The sequence below is a fragment of the Nerophis lumbriciformis genome, linkage group LG24 (genome assembly GCF_033978685.3).
Source record: "Nerophis lumbriciformis linkage group LG24, RoL_Nlum_v2.1, whole genome shotgun sequence".
NCBI lineage: Eukaryota > Metazoa > Chordata > Actinopteri > Syngnathiformes > Syngnathidae > Nerophis > Nerophis lumbriciformis.
The window spans coordinates 16,973,361-16,998,969 of NC_084571.2; the positions used below are offsets into that span (position 1 = coordinate 16,973,361).

Consider the following 25,609-nt stretch of genomic DNA (forward strand, 5'->3'; position numbering starts at 1 on the left):
AGGTGGTCGAGCCGGAGGTAGCAGCCTGGCTGGGCGCAGCTGTGGTGGAGCTGGCCTTTCAGGAGGTTGTGGCTTTGAAGTGAATGTCGTTAGCGGGAGGCTGACAAAATGGATCAGGAAAAAAAATCTCTTGCTCTCTAATGTCATCACCAAGCGCCGGTAGGATGACGACATTGGAGGGCGCCGGCAGAGTGGCGTCATCGGCGCGGGTATTCATTTTGCTTCTCGCCCAGTCAGTGAACTGTTTGGCGAAGTGATGAATTCGATTTCCAAACATCGGAGAAGTCGAAACAGGCTGTGGAGTGCTGCGCTCTGGAGGAGAAGCTTGCGGGATTGGCGCGTCATGGCAGCGAGTCAAAGCCTTTCTGGACGGCTTCCGTCTTCCCTGATTTGTCCGGAATGGCGGGGACCAGCGAACCTCCGGGGCCTCATTTCATGTCAATAGCGGAGTGTCTCGTCCTCCATCGCTTGAAGCACTTTCCACGTATCCTCGTCAAACTCGTTGAAGCCGGCTTCGGAAGAACGATATAATGGTGCTTTTCTGTTACGATGACGATGCCGAAGGTCGTCTTTCCAGGATGCGGAGGAATGTAAGGAAACAGCTTGCCCGTAAGAAGAATGATTTATTCCATAAAGCACCACAAAAATATGCAGCGCAATGCCCACGGCACGGAAAGCATGAATGGCTTTGCCAAAAGGGAGCTAGACCAAAACACTAGGAGGAGGAACAAGACCGTAACGTTGCATGAGAGCAAAGAAAAGCACCAGGATGAGTGAAGCGAAAGGCAGGACTAAATAGCTCTCTGATTAGTGCTTGGGAACAGGTGAACGTCCCAATCACTAATCAGAGGCAGGTGAAAACAATCATCACCCATGACAACCGAGAAACACAAAACAGGGGTGCTGAAACAGAACTTAAACCACAGGTGAATCAAAACCTAAATAAACTATGATCCGGGCAACGGATCATGACAGCACCCACAAAAAGACTGAATGTAGTTTTGTGTCTGTCACATTGTCCCTCTGTCCCATGTCCCATCTTTCCACAAACAAGGTAGGTTGTGAGTTCATTACCTCCCTGCTTGGCACTCAGCATCAAGGGTTGGAATTGGGGGTTAAATCACCAAAAATGATTCCCGGGCGCGGCACATCTGCTGCCCACTGCTCCCCACTGCTCCCCTCACCTCCCAGGGGTTGAACAGGGGGATGGGTCAAATGCAGAGGACAAATTTAACCACACCTAGTGTGTGTGTGACAATCATTGGTACTTTTTTAATCATACCTTTCTAGTGGGTACCGCCTCCCTCTTTGACTTGACCATTATTTCCCTCCCCAATGGGGTTGAGGCGCCACACATTGTTCGGGCACAGAAACAGCAAGCAGACTGCCATGTTCTTGAGACAAGCTAAGGCTGCTTCTGCACAGTGGTTACCTCCGAGTTACGAAACCGCTTGATATGAAGCTGGCTGTGGCGCGTTCTTTCTGAGGTCACTTCCTGTGTGGGGCGCGGCCTTTCTGACGTCACTTCCTCTCCAAACTCAGTTTGTAAACGATGGATGAGTCCACACAAAGCTAAGAGCCGGAGATTCAAGAAATACACGGCGCACTTACCCGTGTAAAGAATGATCCAAGGAGGGGAACCTTAAACGATAGGTTAGTGTGGCTGACACAGGGCTTAGGCTAAATATTTATTCCTTCAAGGAGTTATCCGGCTTAATGTAGACACGGCCTTAGAAAGTCTGTTCTCCGCTCCTTCTCTGCCCAGCACATGTAGGTCAAGCTTTGAACCTAGGGGTCCTCTGGCATCTCCCCACATCCGCTTGCTTCTGGTCATCTGGCCCTGTCTTGTGGTGGTGATGTAGAACTTTCTCAGACTTCTTGTTAGTTCCAGCATCTCTTGATCTTCGGATTCACTGATAGCATCCTGAGAGCCGTGACTTTAGGACTGTGACCCAAAGTTACCATGAGACTAATTACATTTTGAAAGGAATTGATCATTTATGATATGTTAATATCTAGTATTACTATACATGCTCAATACACAATATAATAATACATGTATGTATACACATATTTACTGTATGTATACAGTATATCCACATGCACTCCTATATATTTGTATTTGACATTAGCATGCTAACATGGTTAATAAATCCCCACCCCACTATATGAGAGGGACTGAATTAGTGTTTACTTCATTTTTCACACTATAATATTTGACCAAGTCTGTTCTTTGTTGACAATTCCACAATAATATCGAATTGTGCCCATAAAACCTCTAAAGGCTTAGTGGCCACATGCGTGCATACTTGCCAACCCTCCCGATTTTCCCGGGAGACTCCCGAATTTCAGTGCCCCTCCCAAAAATCTCCCGGGGCAACCATTCTCCCAAATTTCTCCCGATTTCCACCCGGACAACAATGAGGGCGTGCCTTAAAAACACTGTCTTTAGCGTCCTCTGCAACCTGTCGTCACGTTCGCTTTTCCTCCATTCAAATAGCGTGCCGGCCCAGTCACATAATATATGCGGTTTTTACACACACATGAGTGACTGCAGGGTATACTTGATCAACAGCGATACAGGTCACACTGAGGGTGGCCGTATAAACAACTTTAACACTGTTACAAATATGCGCCACACTGTGAACCCACACCAAACAAGAATGACAAACACATTTCGGGAGAACATCCGCACCGTAACACAACATAAACACAACAGAACAAATACCCAGAATCCCTTGCAGCACTAACTCTTCCGGGACGCTACAATATACACCCCCGCTACCACCAAACCACCCCCCACCCCTTATCCTCAACCACCTCAACCCCCCGAGTGTGGAGATGTTAAATGTTGCGCCCTCTTGTGGTCGTGAAATTAATCTTTTAACGTCTTTATTAACAATACATTACATAAAATAAAGAGGAATGTTGGTATCGATAAGGAGTATTGATATCGATATACATCACTAATTGGGAGTTTAGTGTCAAAGTTTTTGCATAATTCTAACTTTTTAAACTGATAAAAAAGTGAATGTCCACGCCAGTAAAATGTTGTCTTTATGTAAAAGTATTTATTGCAAAGAAATCCTAAGTAAAAACATGAGTGTAGATCAGGGGTGGGCAATTAATTTTTACCAGGGGCCGCATGAGCAACCCGTATATATATATATATATATATATATATATATATATATATATATATATATATATATATATATATATATATATATATATATACCTGTACTGTATATACCTTTACATATATATATATATATATATATATATATATATATATACCTGTACTGTATATATCTTTACATATATACTGTGTATATATATATAGATATATATATATAGATATATACACCTGTGTATATATATATATATATATATATATATATATATATATATGTCTTAATAAGTTTATCCAAAAAATAGTGCTCGATACCGTGGTAGAGCGCAATATATGTATGTGTGGGAAAAAAAATCACAAGACTACTTCATCTCTACAGGCCTGTTTCATGAGGGGTTCCCTCAATCATCAGGAGATTTTAATAGAAGCATTCACATACCATGGTTTATATAGGGCACAGAGTGGGTAGGTACAGGCTGGCGTAGGGGCGTGGTGATTGGCTCATGTGTTACCTAGAAGGTGTTTCCGTCTGTGCCTGCATGCTGATACAATTTCGCTGCGCTTGTTGAGGGATGACAGGTCTGGACGGTATATAATAAACAGTTTCTCTTTCAAGCATAGGTTGCATCTTTTATTACCACTATTGTAAGGTGTGCTGGATGCAAGAATTTGCCATGTTATTGAATATTCAACATTATTGTCTTTGAGGTCCCAAATGTGTTTGCTGAGTTCTGTAGTATTCCGCAGGTTCTGGTTCCTGAAAGAAGCCTTGTGATTGTTCCATCTGGTTTTAAACTCTCCCTCGGTTAATCCTACATATGTGTCGGATGTGTTAATGTCCTTGCGTGTTACCTTTGATTGGTAAACAACTGATGTTTGCAAGCACCCCCCGTTATTACAATATTAGTTGAGATTGGCCACAAATTCCTCACTCTGATCGACAAACACTTCCCCAAAGGCAACACCCTAAGAAAAGTATTCAACAAGAACAACATTAAATTGAGCTACAGCTGTATGAACAATATACGACAAATTATCTCAAACCACAACAAAACAATTGCAAATGAGCCGTCTGCCCCGGACAGAGCGACTCCAAAACCAACAAAGGCTGCAACTGCCGCAAGAAACCTGATTGCCCTCTCAACGGGGGGTGCTTGCAAACATCAGTTGTTTACCAATCAAAGGTAACACGCAAGGACATTAACACATCCGACACATATGTAGGATTAACCGAGGGAGAGTTTAATACCAGATGGAACAATCACAAGGCTTCTTTCAGGAACCAAAACCTGCGGAATACTACAGAACTCAGCAAACACATTTGGGACCTCAAAGACAATAATGTTGAATATTCAATAACATGGCAAATTCTTGCATCCAGCACACCTTACAATAGTGGTAATAAAAGATGCAACCTATGCTTGAAAGAGAAACTGTTTATTATATACCGTCCAGACCTGTCATCCCTCAACAAGCGCAGCGAATTTGTATCAGCATGCCGGCACAGACGGAAACACCTCCTAGGTAACACATGAGCCAATCACCACGCCCCTACGCCAGCCTGTACCTACCCACTCTGTGCCCTATATAAACCATGGTATGTGAATGCTTCTATATATATACCGGTATATATATACAGTATATGTATGTATGTTCTTAGTCATATCCCTTATCTGTATTTCATCATCAGGTGCCATAGTCCACCACTTGCTGTTTCTTAAACACATCACAGAGAACTCAAAATAAAATGTTCATGTTATGTACATTATATATGTTCCACTCTATGAGTACATATCTCTATGACTACATTACTGCATGAGTACATATCTCTGGATTATCAAGAGGATCGGCAAGGCATCCAGAACCTTCGCCAGGTTGTTGCAATGAGTGTGGAACAACAGCATGCTGACAATAAACACCAAGATCGCTGTGTATCATGCCTGCGTGCTAAGCACCCTCTTGTTTATTGTTTATTGTTTATTGAATGGATCCCCATTAGCTGACGCCAAGGCGAATGCTAGTCTTCCTGGGGTCCATATAGGAGCATACAAAATTAAAATACAAAGAATACATGCATTACCAGACATTATACAATGGAAAAATACAATATAAGATAAAAAGCTAGTTAAAACCAGTATTAAAAATTCATGTCATGTGGGCAGCTGCAATAGGTGTATCTTCAAAGCTGTCTTGAATGACAATTTTCTTTGTGAGAGATTAATGTGAGATGGCAACCCATTCCAGAATGATGTACATCTATACATGACTGTATGTTTGAGGAGATTAGTCCTGGGAGCAGGAAGTGCCAAATAGCCAATCCTGGCATTCCTAGTGTCATGAATATGTGTGTTAGTTGATTTTAAAAACTGTTTGTAAAAGTAATCTGGTGATTGATCTAAAATGATAGTTCTAAAGAACATAAGGAGACTACAATGCATCTTTTGTTCAACAGACAACCAGGACAGGCGTGAATGCATAAATTAAATATTAGTGCGCAAAGAACATTTAAGTGCCAGTCTAGCCGCTCTGTTCTGAACAAGTTGCAGTTTGTTCAGGTCAGACTTAGTCGTAGTGGACCATATTATAGGACAGTAATGAAGATGACAGAAAACCAAGGACTGTATGACTTGACCCATTGTTGAGGATGTCAAGAAGGTGGAGCACTTCCTGACCATGGCTAAACCTCTTCCCATTTTCATTGAAATACCATCAATATGATCGGACTATGACAGTTGACTGTCTACACCAGCTTGTACACTAGCGAGTCCTGGACTCTGTACTCCTCGCAGGAGAAGAGGCTAAGTGCCTTTCACATGCGCTGCCTCCGTCGCATACTCGGGATTATATGGAGCGACCGTGTGACAAACAACGAGGTGCTGATGCAAGCCAAGATTCTCAGCATGGTCACTCTCCTCCGTCAGCGTCGCCTTCGATGTCTGGGCCATGTGTGTCGAATGGACGATGGCCGGATCCCCAAAGACATCCTCTACGCAGAGCTTGCCTCTGGCAAGAGGACGACGGGACGGCCACATCTCCGCTTCAAGGATGTCTGCAAGCGTGACCTGAAAGCGCTTGACATGGACCTGAACACCTGGGAAGAGCTTGCTCAGGACAGATCCAGCTGGAGACACACCGTGAACACTGGACTGAAAGCTGGCGAGGCAAAACTCCGGCAGCTTGCAGATGAGAAGCGAGCTCAGAGAAAGAGCAAGCAACTTCATCCTGTAGCTGACTCGACCTACAAATGCACCAAGTGCAACAGAGACTGTCACTCCCGTGTGGGTCTGTACAGCCACAGCAGACGCTGCATGACCAACAAAATCATATCCACAATCCATTGTCTTCCGAGACTTACGGATGCCAACAACATATCTCTATGAGTACATTACTGCATGAGTACATAACTGTGTTACTATATAAATATTTAGGTACATATATACAGTAAATCTATTTATTTATTTATATATATTTATTTATTTTATATTTATATTATATATATTATTTATATATATTTATTTATTTATACATGCACCTTATTGCTTTTTTATCCTGCACTACCATGAGTTTAGGTAACGAAATTTCGTTCTTATCTGTGCTGTAAAGTTCAAATTTGAATGACAATAAAAAAGGAAGTCTAAGTCTAAGTCTAAGTCTAAATAGATGGATAAGTGATGTAGTATATTTATAAATCAAATATATACAGTAAATAGATGGATAAGTGTTGTAGTATATTTATAAATACAATATATACAGTAAATAGATGGATAAGTGGTGTAGTATATTTATAAATCAAATATATACAGTAAATAGATGGATAAGTGATGTAGTATATTTATAAATCCAATATATACAGTAAATAGATGGATAAGTGGTGTAGTATATTTATAAATCAAATATATACAGTAAATAGATGGATACGTGGTGTAGTATATTTATAAATCAAATATATACAGTAAATAGATGGATAAGTGTTGTAGTATATTTATAAATCAAATATATACAGTAAATAGATGGATAAGTGTTGTAGCATATGTATAAATCAAATATATACAGTAAATACATGGATAAGAGTTGCCGTATGATCTTGTGACTTGATGACGTCACAACTGCAGCACGTCGCACGCACAGTGTTGTCGTGACCGCGCTGCACGCGGCAGCGATGCGCGTTCATGACAGAGAGATTTGCGCGGCCTCGTTTAAATAAACCGGCTGGAGCCGGTAAGAAGCTGCTTAAACATTGAAATAAAGCGGCTGGAGCCGGTAATTTGCTGCCCTAACAAGCCGGTAAGTCGTGACGGTTAACGGTAACATTTCTTTTCTTCTTGGAATGACAGTCAAATGTTCGTTTGAGCGACGAATCTTCGTGTTGTTCAAGGTAATATTGCAATATTTGTTGCGTCATCGCTCATTGACACTCATGCGGTTTTATAAATACTACATGTTAAATGTACCGTCCTTTAAAATACTACATGTACCAAAAGTATTATTTTATAAATACTACATGTACCACAAGTATTATTTTATGAATACTACATGTACCACAAGTATTATTTTATAAATATTACATGTACCATAAGTATTATTTTATAAATACCACATGTACCACAAGTATTATTTTATCAATATTATATGTACCACAAGTATTATTTTATAATTACTACATGAACCACAAGTATTATTTTATAAATGCTACATGTACCACAAATATTATTTTATAAATACTACATGTACCACAAGTATTATTTTATAGATGCTACATCTACCACAAGTATTATTTTATAAATACTACATGTACCACAAGTATTATTTTATAAATTTTAAATGTACCACAAGTATTATTTTATAAATACTACATGTGCTAGAAGTATTTTATACTTACCACATGTCCCTCAAGTATTATTTTATACATACCACATGTCCCTCAAGTATTATTTTATAGATACTACATGTTAAATGTACCGTCCTTTGAAATACTACATGTACCACAAGTATTATTTTATAAATATTACATGTTAAATGTACAGTCCTTTGAAATACTACATGTACCACAAGTATTATTTTATAGATACTACATGTTAAATGTACCATCCTTTGAAATACTACATATACCACAAGTATTATTACCGTATATAAACACTACATGTACCACAAGTATTATTTTATAAATACTACATCTACCCGAAGTATTGTTTTATAAATATTACATGTTAAATGTACCCTGCTTTGAAATATTGCATGTACCAGAAGTATTATTTCATAAATACTACATGTACCAGAAGTATTGTTTTAAAATTATTACATGTTAAATGTACCATGCTAGTCCTTTGAAATACTACATATACCAGAAGTATTATTTTATAAATACTACATGTAACAGAAGTATTATTTTATAACTACTACATGTACCAGAAGTATTGTTTTATAAATATTACATGTTAAATGTACAATGCTAGTCCTTTGAAATACTACATGTACCACAAGTGTTATTTTATAAATATTACATGTACCGTGGAAGTCCTTTGAAATACTACATGTACCAGATGTATTATTTCATAAATATTGCATGTACCAGCTGTATTATTTAAAAAAATATTACATGTTAAATGTACCACGGTATTCCTTTGAAATACTACATGTACCAGCTGTATTATTTTATAAATACTACATCTACCAGAAGTGTTATTTTATAAATACTACATGTATCAGCTGTAGTCTTTACAGCTGGTACATGTACACATTTACTTATATACATATATATATATATATATATATATATATATATGTCTTAATAAGGTTATCCAAAAAATAGTGCTCGATACCGTAGTAGAGCGCAATATATGTATGTGTGGGGGAAAAAAATCACAAGACTATTTCATCTCTCAGAGATGAAATAGTCTTGTGATTTTTTTCCCCACACATACATATATATATATATATATACTGTACATACATACTATACACACACACACATATATATATATATATATATATATATATATATATATATATATATATATATATATACCGGTATATATATATATATATATATATGTGTATGTATATATATATATATATGTATGTATATATATATATATATGTATGTGTGTATATATATATATGTATGTATGTATGTATATAAATATATATATGTATATGTATATGTGTACATACTGTACATATATACACTATATTGCCAAAAGTATTTGGCCACCTGCATTGACTCGCATATGAACTTGAAGTGCCATCCCATTCCTAACCCATAGGGTTCAATATGACCTTTTGCAGCTATTACAGCTTCAACTCTTCTAAGAAGGCTGTCCACAAGGTTGTGGAGTGTGTTTTTATTTTCTGGAAAGGCTGTCCACAAGGTTGTGGTGTGTGTTTAAAGCAATTTTCCACCATTCTTCCAAAAGCGCATTGGTGAGGTCACACACTGATGTAGGTGGAGAAGGCCTGGCTCTCAGTCTCCGTTCTAATTCATCCCAAAGGTGTTCTATCGGGTTCAGGTCAGGACTCTGGGCAGGCCAGTCAAGTTCATCCACACCAGACTCTCTCATCCATGTCTTTATGGACCTTGCTTTGTGCACTGGTGCACAGTCATGTTGGAAGAGGAAGGGGCCCGCTCCAAACTGTTCCCACAAGGTTGGGAGCATGGAATTGTCCAAAATGTTTTGGTATCTTGGAGCATTCAAAGTTCCTTTCACTGGAACTAAGGGGCCAAGCCCAGCTCCTGAAAAACAACCCCACACCATAATTCCACCTCCTCCAAATTTCACGCCAAAATGTAGCGTTCTCCTGGCAACCTCCAAACCCAGACTGGTCCATCAGATTGCCAGATGGAAAAGCGTGATTCATCAGTCCAGAGAAGACGTCTCCACTGCTCTAGAGTCCAGTGCTTTACACCACTGTATCCCACACTTTGCATTGGACTTGGTGATGTATGCCTTAGATGCAGCTGCTCAGCCATGAAGCTCTCTGCGTACTGTACGTGGGCTAATTGGAAGGTGACATGAAGTTTGGAGCTCTGTAGCAAGTGACTGTGCAGAATGTATTTGCACTATGCTGACCTCTCTGTCAGTTTACATGGCCTACCACTTGGTGGTTGACTTGCTGTTGTTCCCAAACGCTTCCCTTTTCTTAGAATAAAGCCGACAGTTGACTTTGGAATATTTAGGAGTGAGGAAATTTCACGACTGGATTTCCACGCTGGAAATCACTGTGAGCGGCCCATTCTTTCACAAATGTTTGTAGAAACAGTCTCCATGTCTAAGTGCTTGATTTGATACACTTGTGGTTGGGCCAAGTGATTAGTGATTCTCATCATTTGTAAGGGTGGCCAAATACTTTTGGCAATATAGTGTACATACAATACTTCTTCGGTGAAAGTAATTGTACTTTGACTGCAGAAATGCAAGAAGTGCAATATGATGGAATACTTTGTACTTTGACTGCAGAATTGAAGAAGTAAAATATGATGTAATACTTTGTACGTTGACTGCAGAATTGAAGTAGTAAAATATGATGTAATACTTTGACTGCAGAATTTAAGTAATACAATATGATGTAATAGTTTGTACTTTGACTGCAGAATTTAAGTAATACAATATGATGTAATACTATGAGTGCAGAATTGAAGTAGCAAAGTATGGAATACTTGAACTGCATAATTGAAATAGAAAAATATGAGTACCTTGACTGTAGAATTGAAGTATTACAAAATGGTGTAATAATTTGACTGCAGAATTGAAGTAGCAAAATATGATGTATTACTTTGTACTTTGACTGCAGAATTGAAGTAATAAAATATGATGTAATACTTTGTACTTTGACTGCAGAATTTAAGTAGTACAATACTTTGTACTTTGAAGTAGTGCAGATGGTAAAGTGTGTTCTCCTTGCAGCCATGAAGGACTTCTTCACTGGCCAGGGTTGCTTGGGTCCAAGTGTTTACCCAGAAGTGCCTGATGGTGGCTGGGGCTGGGCTGTGGCCCTGGCCTTCTTTGTGGTGGAGATCTGCACCTATGGAACCCTCAAGAGCCTGGGCGTCTTTCTCCAGGATCTGATGGAGGAGTTTGGGGAGAGTAACAGCCGGGTGTCGTGGGTCATCTCCATCTGTGTCTTCATCTTCACCTTCACTGGTGAGTGTCACTTGTCACTAGTTCCATTTCTTATTATTACAATCAAAGGACAGCAGTCATTTCCCTCATTTTCTAATAGAAGTGTTTTGCCTCACTTACAATGACAATAACAAATAGTTTTTCATGAGCTGTGGACTAGTATTTACTTTAGGTAGGTCTTTATTATCATTGCACAAGTGCAACAAAACTTTGTTTTCAGCACAAACCCGTTCAAGATTAGACAAACAAACAGTGTACAGGGTTACAGAACAGGAACGCTGATGGGTCGCCACAAGGCGTCCCGTAAAAGATGGGAAAAAGGTCAATGCTGGGAGAGGATAAGTAAAACAATACAATCTAGACTGGGCTCTTAAGGGGGCCCAGTCTGGAGTGGGAAAAAACTACATAGCAAAGCACTAGGGGTGTAACGGTACACAAAAATGTCGGTTTGGTACGTACCTCGGTTTAGAGGTCACGGTTCGGTTAATTTTCGGTACAGTAAGAAAACAACAAAATATACATTTGTTGGTTATTTATTTACCAAATTTGCTAAATCTTCCACCAAAAATATTTTTTTCACTGGAATATTTTATGTGAAGTAATCGGAACCTTGGAAAGGTCAATAAGTCATAATAACATTGATTTTGATTCAATATTATGTTTTTGAGCAATGACAGTTTGAAAGAAAAAAAACAGCTTTGTTTTATTAGTCAACATTGCAACTTTTTCTAAATTACATTTAACCTTTAAGCTTTTTTATTTCACATTTGTTATGTTTTTGTTTATTTTAATAGTATTTTTAGAATGTGCCGTGGGCCTTTAAAACATTAACTGTTGGCCGCAAATGGCCTCCGGGGCACACTTTTGACACTCCCACTATAGATAATAAAAAATTAAATCTGATACATCCATGGATAAAAAGCAGACCCTGGCGACGCATGCGCGTTTATCATAACTCTCTCGCTCTCTCTGTCTCTGCCCCTTCCTCATGAATGCTGCTGCGCGCACAATTTGTTATGTTTTTAACCCCTTCTTAACCCTGAACGTACATTGAAAATACACGCAACCCTAACTCAAAATGCCGGACATTTGAGGCATTTAAAAAACTCCGCCCGGAATTCCCCGCAAAAGAGGACATGTCCGGTGAAAAAAGGACATATGGTCAGTCTATCGTAGCCCGGTCGCTTCTAGCTGCCATCAGCTAGCATGCCGTGTGTTGTGCCTCAGTGTGCATTGTTTACACAACGTGCGGTACGCTACTTAATATGTCCATGTGGAAACTTGTTCGGTACACTTCCGAACCGAACCGAAACCCCTGTACCGAAACGGTTCAATACAAATACATGTACCGTTACACCCCTACAAAGCACATATACATATTACAATAAACAACTTGAGACTTGCAACAGAGGGGAGGGAGTGGGGACCACGGTGGAAGGCTGCAGCTCTTCAGGCGCTGCCCAGCCCTCAATCACCCCTAAGGAATTTGCGTCAAGGGCGTTGGATGGGGGGTGGTGTATGTGTTTGTGGCATATATTTTATGTGGATGCATGTGTGTGTGTAAGCCTGCCGCGTGTCTCTGTTCCGCGGCCTTGATGTTGTTGCAGCCGCCAGTCAGTCCAAAGCCAACAGCAACAAGTGTGTGTCCATGAAAGACAAGAAGGGAGTTTGTTGTGTCGTCGCCGCACTGTCCTTCGGGACAGTCTCCAAGCCAGGGAAACAATCCAAGTTAGAATGTTTTGTATGCAAGTGAAAATAAAATGTTCTCTCTAAATTGTCTATGACTGGTCCTCAAAATCATCCTGCGGGGCAGACAATCCGCTGTTATCCAGATCAAAAAGTGTCCACAGTTCTGCCTGCATCCTCCAATCATTTGTGGCAGCTTTGGGGTACTTTGAAGACTGCCAGCAACTTCCAATTTGTGGACAAACCAGAGCAACATTTACTCCTATCAGCAGATGTCCTGTTGTCATCATCGGTGGAAATCTTCACGTCCTCCACTGATAGGGTCGCCAGGCACTCCTTCTCCCAAGAGTCCGCGGTGTGTCCAGCAACAACCGCTCTGTCACGACAAGCAGGTTCCCCCGAACCCAAGATCTTGTCAATTTCGTTGAGGCCAGTATATATTTCCAATGGTTAGATTCGGAGAGCAGTGCAAAAGAGGCAACAATAAAGTTAAGACAAGACAAGACAAAGAAGCAAGCAGGAGAGATAAGGGAGAGGAAAGGGGAGCGTCCGCCCTCGATGAGTGCCAGTGAGTGTATGTCTGGGTGGGGGTCCTGCTTTGGAAATAATGTGTGCCCCTTTCAGATATCGCATTTAGTTCCCATGAAAACATTCACATGTTGCACAATGAAATGTAAGCATGGGCTCATGTGTACATTCCTGTAACTTTCTGTTTGTAAAATATTAGTATTTCTTTAATATAATAACAGCATTTCATGATCAATATTTATAAATGAAGATTCTTAATAAATGACAGAACAATAAGCACACATTTGATTGGTAAATCATAGTGTAACGACCTGGAATTACAAATGTGTGGTGTTGTCTGACTTGTAGTGTGGCCGTAAGCGCGTCACTGGCAAGTGAGAAAGAGCGAGTGGCTGCTATTGATATGACAAAGTTAATTTTGGTTTTGCTAGATATAAATTGTTTACCAATGTTTTGGTCATGCGTTTACGGCCGACAATAAAGAGTTTTTCTCAATAAAGTGATGGATGGAATTCATGTCCTCCTTAAAGCGTCTCGACAGACGCTACAATAACTGAACAGTGATGACGAAAACTGTTTCCTGTTGTCGTCAGTTACATAGAAAATTTTTATGCGCTTATTTTTTTTATTTGATTTTGTGCATGGCATTGATTTGCAATGTGCAGAGGACGCGTGGGCAGTGCGCAATTTCACAGGCGCGCACCTTAGAGGAAACGTTGGTAGCGTTATATACTGTTGACTTTGTTGCATTAAACCAGACAAGCAAAAACAAAAGTATGGTCATGTGTCCATGTAACAATAAAAGGAATCCAGTTGTCCTTTTACCAAGCGGTTTTATTCACGACCTTACAGCTACTCCAGGTGCTAACTGCTAGCCTCAAACACATACACAGAATGTTGTAACGTGAAGATGCGCATCATCACAACATAAAAGGCACAGAACTCCATTTCAAAAAGAGAGGTAAAACAAAAGTAGTGAACATAAGGAAAACATGATAAATAAGTACCGTGATAACGTCGGACAAGCGGAAATGCACAAAAGCCATGTTTGTTTATAGCGGAAGTCTGACGCACCGCAATAATCACAACATAAAAGGCACAGAACTGCATTTCAAAAAGAGGCAAAACAAAAGTAGTGAACAGAAGGACAAAATGATAGGTAAATCACAACATAAAAGGCACAGAACTGCATTTCAAAAAGAGAGGTAAAACAGAAGTAGTGAACAGAAGGTTCACTACTGCTTGTCCGTGATCATGTCGGACAAGCAGAAATGCACAAAGCCCTGTTTGTTTACAGCAGAAGTCTGCTGCTCCTTTAGCACCTGCAGTGAGTGAACTCTGTCCAAAAGATGGCACCATAGCACAAATACCACACCTGTCTGTTCAAGTTATGTTCTGTGCATGTGAAAGTATTCCAATTGATGGTGTGATGCATAAAAATGCTCGTCATAATCAGATGATTGTTTTCATTGTAATCCCGATGACGATCCTGTTACCTTCTCACCGGTTCACCCACAGCTCCCCTGTCTACCGTGCTGAGCAACCGCTTCGGCCATCGTCTGGTGGTGATGGTGGGGGGCTTCCTCATCAGTCTGGGCACCATCAGCTCTGCCTTTGCCAACTCCATCAATGAGATGTACGTCACCATGGGCGTGGTCTCAGGTACGTGGCAGCAAGCACCAGTGTTGTTGGCAGACCCTTTGTGAGCTGCGACTAGTTCCCTGAGTGCTGCTGGTTTTTCACCTAGTGGCAGAGGAAATAAGTTAAATGTGAAGTGGTCAAAGGCGTTAACTTGATCTTTTTCTTGGACAGAAAGCACTGCTAGCATGTCTGTGTTTTCACGGAGCACCGCTAACTGCAGCATCCCTCTCTTCTCTCCCCGTCTCTGTTTTTGTCTTTACATGCCTTTGTCTTGCAGCTGCTGTAGCAAGGTCCAGCGTCCGCCCACCAGCAGCCGCACCTTGATCAGTGTTCCTACCATGCGGCCTTCTTCTTCTCTCCTCTGTCCTTACAGGCCTCGGCCACTGCCTCGCCTTCCTGCCCACCCTCACCCTTCTGGCCCAGTACTTCTCCCGGCGGCGAGCCCTCGTCATCTCGGCTGCTTCCTCCGGAGAATCTTTCGCCATGTTTGCATTTGCTCCAGGTCAACACACACTCACACCTGATCTACGAAGATCTAAAATTCAGGGTGCTAAACATTGTGTGCAAAGTATCAAATAGTGTGTACTATTAGTGCTCCAGGTCAACACACCTAATCTACTGAGATCCAAAGTGCTAAACAGCATGTACAAAGTATCAAAAAGTGTGTACTATTAGTGGGCATGTTGCGTCTGATCTACAAAAGCCAAAGGCAGTGAAGTTGGCACGTTGTGTAAATGTTAAATAAAAAGAGGATACAATGATTTGCAAATCCTTTTCAACTTATATTCAATTGAATAGACTGCAAAGACAAGATATTTCATGTTCACAATGAGAAACTTTGTTTTTTTATTTGCAAATAATCATGAACTTAGAATTTAACGGCAGCAACACATGTCAAAAAATACATTTTTACCAGTGTGCTACATGGCCTTTCCTTTTAACAACACTCAGTAAAGGTTTGGGAACTGAGGAGACACATTTTTGAAGTGGAATTATTTCCCATTCTTGCTTGATGTACAGCTTAAGTTGTTCAACAGTTTCCCTTCTGCTATTTTAGCCTTCATATTGCACCACACATTTTCAATGGGAGACAGGTCTGGACTACAGGCAGGCCAGTCTAGTACCTGCACTCTTTTACTATGAAGCCACGCTTTTGTAACACGTGGCTTGGCATTGTCTTGCTGAAATAAGCAGGGGTGTCCATGATAACGTTGCTTGGATGGCAACATATGTTGCTCCAAAAGCTTTATGTACCTTTCAGTATTAATTGTGCTTTCACAGATGTGTAAGTTACCCATGCCTTGGGCACTAATACACCCCCATACCATCACAGATGCTGCCTTTTACACTTTGACCCTAGAACAGTACGGATGGTTATTTTCCTCTTTGGTCCAGTTTCCAAAAACAATTTGAAATGTGGACTCGTCAGACCACAGAACACTTTTCCACTTTGCATCAGTCCATCTTAGATGAGCTCGGGCACAGCGAAGCGTTTCTGGGTGTTGTTGATAAATGGCTTTGGCTTTGCATAGTAGAGTTTTAACTTGCACTTACAGATGTAGCGACCAACTGTAGTTACTGACAGTGGTTTTCTGAAGTGTTCCTGAGCCCATGTGGTGATATCCTTTACACACTGATGTGGCTTTTTGATACAGTACCGCCTGAGGGATCCAAGATCCGTAATATCATGGCTTACGTGCAGTCATTTCTCCAGATTCCCTGAACCATTTGATGATATTACGGAGCGTAGATGGTGAAATTCCTAAATTACTTGCGATAGCTGGTTGAGAAATGTTGTTTTTAAACAATTTGCTCAGGCATTTGTTGACAAAGTGGTGACCCTCGCCCCGTCCTTGTTTGTGAATGACTGAGCATTTCATGGAAGCTGCTTTTATACCCAATCATGGCTCCCACCTGTTCCCAATTAGCCTGTTCACCTGTGGGATGTTCCAAATAAGTCTTTAAAGAACATTCCTCAACTTTCTCACTCTTTTTTTTCACTTGTGCCAACTTTTTTGAAACATGTTGCAAGCATCAAATTCCAAATGAGCTAATATTTGCAAAAAATAACAAAGTTTCTCAGTGTGAACATGAAATATCTTGTCTTTGCAGTCTGTTCAATTGAATATAAGTTGAAAAGGATTTGCAAATCATTGTATTCTCTTTGTACATTTAAAAACACAAAAGAATAAATTAATGTTAGAAAGTAAAGAAGACTACAAGTACCGTATTTTCCGCACTATAAGGCGCACCGGATTATTAGCCGCACCTTCTATGAATTACATATTTCATAATTTTGTCCACCAATAAGCCGCCCCGGACTAAAAGCCGCGCCTACGCTGCGCTAAAGTGAATGTCAAAAAAACGCTGCGCTAAAGTGAATGTCAAAAAAACAGTCAGATAGTTCAGTCAAACTTTAATAATATATTGAAAACCAGCGTTCTAACAACTCTGTCCCAAAATGTACGCAAATGTGCAATCACAAACATAGTAAAATTCAAAATGGTGTAGAACAATAGCAACATAATGTTGCTTTAACGTTAATGTCACAACACACAAAATAAACATAGCGCTCACCTTCTGAAGTTATTCTTCATTCGTAAATCCTTCGAATTCTTTGTCTTCGGTGTCCGAATTGAAAAGTTGGGCGAATACGGGATCCAAAATGGCCGGTTCCGTCTCGTAGAAGTCATCGGGAGTCAGTGTCGCTGTTGTTCTGTGAATCCTGCCTTCCGGAAAGCTCGGACCACAGTTGTGACCGAAATATCTGCCCAAGCATTTACGATCCACTGGCAAATGTTGGCGTATGTCGTCCGAGGCTGTCTGCCCGTCTTAGTGAAGGTGTGTTCGCCTTCGGAGCTGTGTGAAAAAAGCCACCCGGCCTCTTCGCGTAAACTTCCCTTAACCACTCGCTCATCTTTTCTTCATCCATCCATCCCTTCGAGTTAGCTTTTATGATGACGCCGGCTGGAAAGGTCTCTTTTGGCAAGGTCTTCCTTTTGAATATCACCATGAGTGGAAGTTAGCATGGCAAGCTAGAACCACAGTGAAGGATGACTTCTCATTCCCTGTGGAGCGAATATTCACCGTATGTGCTCCCGTTCCACAGTGCGGTTCACAGGAATATCAGTTGCTGTGAAATACGGTAGTAATCCGTGTGCGGATGGAGAGATTGCGTCTTTTTATGAACCGGATCGCTTATTAGGAGCCATTTTGTGGTCTTTACAGATGTAAACAGGAAATGAAACGTACAGTGATATCCGCGCGTTTTTTCTTCTTCTTCCGGGGGCGGGTGAAGCGCTTCCTTTTCTATGGGGGCGGGTGAAGCGCTTCCTGTTCTATGGGGGCGGGTGCTTTCCTTGGCGGTTGCTTGCGTAGAAGAAGAAGCGCTTCCTGTTCTACCGGGAAAAAAGATGGCGGCTGTTTACCGAAGTTGCGAGACCGAAACTTTATGAAAATGAATCGTAATAAAGCGCACCGGGTTATTAGGCGCACTGTCAGCTTTTGAGAAAAATTGTGGTTTTTAGGTGCGCCTTATAGTGCGGAAAATACGGTAGTCGTGTGAGTAACTTGATGTTGACTTACAATCATTGGCAGTAAAACGTGCATCTTAGTTGAAGAAAGAAGTTCTGAATAAATGAATGTTAAAAAATATTTCTGAAAAAAAAACAGAATTAAAATAAATAAATAAATGAAACCTGCATCTTAGTCCTAGAAATAAGTTCTGAGTCTTCTTCTGTCCTCTGGTCTGCAGTCTTGACCCGGCTGAAGGAGCACATGGGTTGGCGCTGCTGCCTCCTTCTCCTTGGGATTCTTCAGAGCGCCGTTCTGGCTTGCGGTCTTCTTCTTCGGCCAATCGTCATCCAGCCTCCGCCTGACAAGGAGGATGGTGAAGTGGAGGCCTCGGTCTCTCTGAAAGAACTGCAGGCCGCCTACGAGCTGGAGAACGAACAGACCAGAACCTCCATCAGTTCTAAAGTGTCTGCCGGCTCACAGGACTCGGGCGTCACTTCGCTCTCGTCCTCCAACGTGGACTTGAGGGTGGCAGGAGTTGAAGTCCAGCTGGACTGGGCTATGCGGGACAAAGAGGACCAGGAGGCGTCCTGGGACACACCTCTCCAACCTGAGGCTGAGCCAGAACTTGCGGGTCCTTCTGGACCCCCCAGACCCAAACTTGTGGACTTGTCTGTCCTGAAAGACCGTGCCTTCATCTGCTACTCCCTCTTTGGTTTGTTGGCCACTCTGGGCTTCTTCGCCCCGCAGCTCTACATCATCCAACTGAGCAAGAGTCGCGGCGTGGACACCAGCACGGCGTCCTGCATGCTGTCCGTCATGGCGGTTGCCGACATCTTTGGTCGCCTGTCCATCGGGCCGGTGCTGAGCAAAGCGCGCTGCAGAAAGACCCTGGTCTTGTTGTGGTGTGTGATGTCCCTGTGCCTGGTTCTGGTGGCCTTCACCCTGGTTTGGGACTTTTGGGGCCTGGCGGTCTGCTGTGCTCTCTACGGCTACTTCCTGGGCACCGTGGGCTCCACACACATCCCCATGCTGGCAGAGGAGGACGTGGTGGGCGTGGAGAAGATGGCGTCCTCCGTGGGCGTCTACGTCTTCATCCAGAGCTTCGCTGGGCTTGCTGGACCGCCGCTTGGAGGTAGAGTTTTTCACTTGTCCCTTGGGTATGGCTGAGTTCTCATCTTGACATTTGTGTGCAGGCGCGCTGGTGGACCTCAGCGACGACTACGGCGCCGCCTTCTACTCATGCGCTGTCGGCATGGGACTGGCCGCCGTCTGCCTGGCTCTGCTTGGACCCGTCAAGTCTGGCAGGTGTCCCACGCGTGCATGTGGACCGGAGGAGGACCTAGACTCCCAGGTGGAGTCTGGCAGGTGTCCCACGCGTGCATGTGGACCGGAGGAGGACCTGGACTCCCAGGACAGCGGGCAGCCCGACTTTTTGGAGGTGGACTTGGCAGTGGAGGACACGCCCGTGAAGAAGACAACAAAAGGATGTGAAGAAGAGTTCTTGTGTGGAATGAAGGCAACAAAATATGTGAAGAAGAGTTCTTGTGTGGCATGAAGACAACAAAAGACGTGAAGAAGGGTCCTTGTGTGGCATGAAGACAACCAAAGATGTGAAGAAGAGTCCTTGTGTGGCATGAAGACAACGAGTCCTTGTGTGGCATGTAGACAACACAAGGATGTGAAGAAGAGTCCTTGTGTGACATGAAGACAACAAAAGTATGTGAAGAAGAGTCCTTGTGTGGCATGAATACAACAAAAGATGTGAAGAAGAGTCTTTGTGTGGCATGAAGACAACAAAATATGTGAAGAAGAGTCCTTGTGTGACATGAAGACAACAAAAGATGTGAAGAAGAGTTCTTGTGTGGCATGAAGACAACAAAAGGATGTGAAGAAGAGTCCTTGTGTGACATGAAGACAAAAGATGTGAAGAAGAGTTCTTGTGTGACATAAAGACAACAAAAGGATGTGAAGAAGAGTCCTTGTGTGGCATGAAGACAAAAGGACGTGAAGAAGAGTCCTTGTGTGGCACGAAGACAACAAAATGGTGTGAAGAAGAGTTATTGTGTGACATAAAGACAATGAAAGATGTGAAGAAGAGTTCTTGTGTGACATGAAGACAACAAAAGTATGTGAAGAAGAGTTCTGGTGTGGCATGAAGACAACAAAAGACGTGAAGAAGAGTCATTGTGTGGCATGAAGACAATGGGTCCTTGTGTGGCATGAAGACAACACAAGGATGTGAAGAGTCCTTGTGTGACATGAAGACAACAAAAGGATGTGAAGAAGAGTCCTTGTGTGACATGAAGACAACAAAAGATGTGAAGAAGCGTCCTTGTGTGACATGAAGACAACAAAAGATGTGAAGAAGAGTTCTTGTGTGGCATGAAGACAACAAAAGATGTGAAGAAGAGTCCTTGTGTGGCATGAAGACAACAAAAGATGTAAAGAAGAGTTATTGTGTGGCATGAAGACAACAAAAGGATGTGAAGAAGAGTCCTTGTGTGACATGAAGACAACAAAAGATGTGAAGAAGAGTCCTTGTGTGGCACGAAGACAACAAAATGGTGTGAAGAAGAGTTATTGTGTGACATGAAGACAACGAAAGATGTGAAAGAGTTTTTGTGTGACATGAAGACAACAAAAGTATGTGAAGAAGAGTTTTTGTGTGACATGAAGACAACAAAAGGATGTGAAGAAGAGTCCTTGTGTGACATGAAGACAACAAAAGGATGTGAAGAAGAGTCCTTGTGTGACATGAAGACAACAAAAGATGTGAAGAATAGTTCTTGTGTGGCATGAAGACAACAAAAGATGTGAAGAAGAGTTCTTGTGTGGCATAAAGACAACAAAATATGTGAAGAGTTCTTGTGTGGCATGAAGACAACAAAAGTATGTGAAGAAGAGTCCTTGTGTGGCATGAAGACAACAAAATACTTTGATTGTTGGGCTTTATTCCAGAGTCTGACAAGCTTCTCAAGGACACCAGAGAACATCGTCTTCACACAACTTGTCACTCCTGACCCACCATCAGCACCTCTCAGGAAACATCACAACTACACAAATATTCATACGAAAATATTCATGTACAAATATTCATATAAAGATATTGATGTACAAATAGCTGTATAAAAATATTCATCGTAATATAAAAATATTCCTCCAATCTACGCAGACAAAATAATTGTCATATTCATAATCCATTCTTGTCCTTATTGAGTCACATGACCTTTCTTCTAGAAGCCTGAAAAACTTGATGATGTTGAAAAGATGACTTGTAGAAATATTCTATTGTTTTACTGCAATACAATCATGTCAACATTTACACTTATGCAACATGTTGTTTACACATCTATAACTACACACATGTTGTACTTCTATAACTACACACATGTTGTACTTCTATAACTACACACATGCTGTACTTCTATAACTACGCACATGTTGTACTTCTATAACTACACACATGTACTTCTATAACTACACACATGTACTTATATAACTACACACATGTTGTACTTTTATAACTACACACATGTACTTCTCTCATTACATGTGTTGTATACTTCTATAACTACACACATGTTGTACTTCTATAACTACACATATGTTGTATACTTCTATAACTACACACATGTACTTCTATAACTACACACATGTTGTACTTCTATAACTACACACATGCTGTACTTCTATAACTACGCACATGTACTTCTATAACTACACACATGTACTTATATAACTACACACATGTACTTATATAACTACACACATGTTGTACTTATATAACTACACACATGTTAGATACATAGTACTTTATTGATTCCTTCAGGAGATTTCCCTCAGGAAAATTAAAATGTTGTATACTTCTATAACTATACACATGTTGTATACTTCTATAACTATACACGTGTTGTATACTTCTATAACTATACACACGTACTTATATAACAACACGCATGTTGTATTTCTATAGCTATACACATGTTGTATACTTCTATAACTATACACATGTATAGTTCTATAACTACACATGTACTGATATAACTATACAAATGTTGTACTTATATAACTACACACATGTTATACTTATAACTACACACATGTTGTACTTATATAACTACACGCATGTTATACTTATAACTACACACATGTACTTATATAACTACACACATGTACTGATATTACTACACAAATGTGCTTATGTAACTACACACATGTTGTATACTTCTATAACTACACACATGTACTTATATAACTACACTACACACAGGTTGTACTTCTATTACTACATATATGTCACATGTACTTCTATAACTACACACATGTCGTATACTTCTATAACTACACACATGTTGAACTTATATAACCACACATGTACTTCTATAACTACACACATCCATCCATCCATCCATTTTCTACCGCTTAATCCCTTCGGGGGCGCTGGAGCCTATCTCAGCTACAATCGGGTGGAAGGCGGACTACAACCTGGACAAGTCGCCACCTCATCACAAGGCCAACACAGATAGACAGACAACATTCACACTCACATTCCCACACTAGGGCCAATTTTAGTGTTGCCAATCAACCTATCCTCAGGTGTCATATACTCATATAACTACACACATGTTGTATACTTCTATAACTACACACATGTTGTACTTATATAACTACACGCATGTTGTACTTATATAACCACACATGTACTTATATAACTACACACATGTTGTATACTTCTATAACCACACATATTGTATTTCTATAACTACACACATGTACTCATATAACCACACATGTACTTCTTTAACTACACTCATGTTGTACTTTTAGAACTACACACATGTTGTATACTTCTATAACTATACACGTGTTGTTTACTTCTATAACTACACACACGTACTTATATAACCACACATATTGTACTTCTATTACTACACACATGTTGTATACTTCTATAATTACACACATGTACTTATATAACTACACGTATGTTGTACTTCTATAACTACACACACGTATACTTCTATAACTACACACATGTTGTATACTTATATAACTACACACATGTACTTCTATAACTATACACATGTTGTATACTTCTATAACTATACACATGTTGTATACTTCTATACCTATACACGTGTTGTATACTTATATAACTACACACATGTACTTCTATAACTACACATGTTGTACTTATATAACTACACACATGTATGCTTCTATAACTACACACATGTTGTAGGCTTCTATAACTACACACATGTTGTACATCTACAAAAGCCAAAGGCAGTGAAGTTTTCACGTTGTGTAAATGGTAAATAAAAAGAGAAGACAATGATTTGCAAATCCTTAAAGACAAGATATTTCATGTTCACACTGAGAAACTTTGTTATTTTTTGCAAATATTAGCTCATTTGGAATTTGATGCCTGTGAGAAAGTAAGAAAGTTGAGGAATGCTCATCAAAGCCTTATTTGGAACATCCCACAGGTGAACAGGCTAATTGGGAACAGGTGGGTGCCATGATTGGGTATAAAAGCAGCTTCCATGAAATGCTCAGTCATTCACAAACAAGGACGGGGCGAGGGTCACCACTTTGTCAACAAATGCCTGAGCAAATTGTTTAAGAACAACATTTCTCAACCAGCTATTGCAAGGAATTTAGGGATTTCACCATCTATGCTCCGTAATGTCAAAAGGTTCAGAGAATCTGGAGAAATCACTGCATGTAAGCGATGATATTACGCACCTTGGATCCCTCAGGCGGTACTGTATCAAAAAGCCACATCAGTGTGTAAAGGATATCACCACATGGGCTCAGGAACACTTCAGAAAACCACTGTCAGTAACTACAGTTGGTCGCTACATCTGTAAGTGCAAGTTAAAACTCTACAATACAAAGCCATTTATCAACAACACCCAGAAACGCTTCGCTGTGCCCGAGCTCATCTAAGATGGACTGATGCAAAGTGGAAAAGTGTTCTGTGGTCTGACGAGTCCACATTTCAAATTGTTTTTGGAAACTGGACCAAAAAAGAAAAGAACCATCCGGACTGTTCTAGGGTCAAAGTGTAAAAGGCAGCATCTGTGATGGTATGGGGGTGTAATAGTGTGCAAGGCATGGGTAACTTACACATCTGTGAAGAACAATTAATGCTGAAAGGTACATACAGCTTTTGGAGCAACATATGTTGCCATCGTTATCATGGACGCCCCTGCTTATTTCAGCAAGACAATGCCAAGCCACGTGTTACAACAGTATGGCTTCATAGTAAAAGAGTGCGGGTACTAGACTGGCTTGCCTGCAGTCCAGACATTGAAAATGTGTGGTGCAATATGAAGGCTAAAATGTCAGAATGGAGACTGTTGAACAACTTAAGCTGTACATCAAGCAAGAATGGGAAATAATTCCACTTCAAAAATGTGTCTCCTCAGTTCTCAAACCTTTACTGAGTGTTGTTAAAAGGAAAGGCCATGTAACACAGTGGTAAAAATGCCTTTTTTTTTTTTTTAATGTGTTGCTGCCATTAAATTCTAAGTTCATAATTATTTGCACAAAAAAAAACGAAGATTCTCAGTGTGAACATGAAATATATTGTCTTTGCAGTCTATTCAATTGAATATAAGTTGAAAAGGATTTGCAAATCATTGTATTCTCTTTTTATTTACCATTTACACGTGGCAACTTCACTGCTATTGGCTGTTGTATAATTACACACATGCATACATCCATAATTAGTACTACACATATTTTATACATCCACAGTATAACTACACCTGATTTGTAGATATACATATGTTTATAGATCTATAATTAGACACCTTGTATAGATGTAGATATCTATTCTGTGATAAAAAAAAATTAAAAAAAGCTGCTGATTGTTGCATCCAAAACTTGAATTTGTTGTCACTTTGAAACATACTTAAGTGATCTACTGATGTATTTATTGTGTATTTTTAATGAATAAAATATTGTTTGTCACTCATGT

The 25,609-nt window shown here is 40.5% G+C and overlaps 1 protein-coding gene across 3 annotated transcripts; it reads left to right on the forward strand.

Annotated features, from left to right (window-relative positions):
- The first annotated feature begins 1,594 nt into the window (after positions 1–1,594).
- Positions 1,595–25,578, forward strand: slc16a6b (solute carrier family 16 member 6b). Of its 3 annotated transcripts, none has more exons than XM_061981694.2 (6): positions 1,595–1,653; positions 11,035–11,271; positions 14,983–15,126; positions 15,479–15,607; positions 18,860–19,753; positions 19,815–25,578. In XM_061981694.2, exons 2-6 carry the CDS (start codon positions 11,037–11,039, stop codon positions 20,174–20,176), a joined length of 1,764 nt encoding a protein of 587 aa, XP_061837678.1. In that variant the 5' UTR covers positions 1,595–1,653; positions 11,035–11,036; the 3' UTR covers positions 20,177–25,578. The 3 variants fall into 3 exon arrangements, with proteins under 3 accessions (XP_061837678.1, XP_061837679.1, XP_061837680.1); XM_061981695.2 differs by lacking the exon at positions 1,595–1,653 and adding an exon at positions 7,305–7,417; XM_061981696.2 differs by lacking the exon at positions 1,595–1,653 and adding an exon at positions 7,415–7,508.
- Positions 25,579–25,609: the final 31 nt, after the last annotated feature.

Excerpts from the sequence above, each read along its gene's own strand:
- slc16a6b (XM_061981694.2), top strand. The coding sequence starts at position 11,037 with ATGAAGGACTTCTTCACTGGCCAGGGTTGCTTGGGTCCAAGTGTTTAC. Across the intron at positions 15,127-15,478 it reads CACCATGGGCGTGGTCTCAG|GCCTCGGCCACTGCCTCGCC; the intron begins GTACGTGGCAGC and ends CTGTCCTTACAG. Across the intron at positions 19,754-19,814 it reads TGCTGGACCGCCGCTTGGAG|GCGCGCTGGTGGACCTCAGC; the intron begins GTAGAGTTTTTC and ends ATTTGTGTGCAG.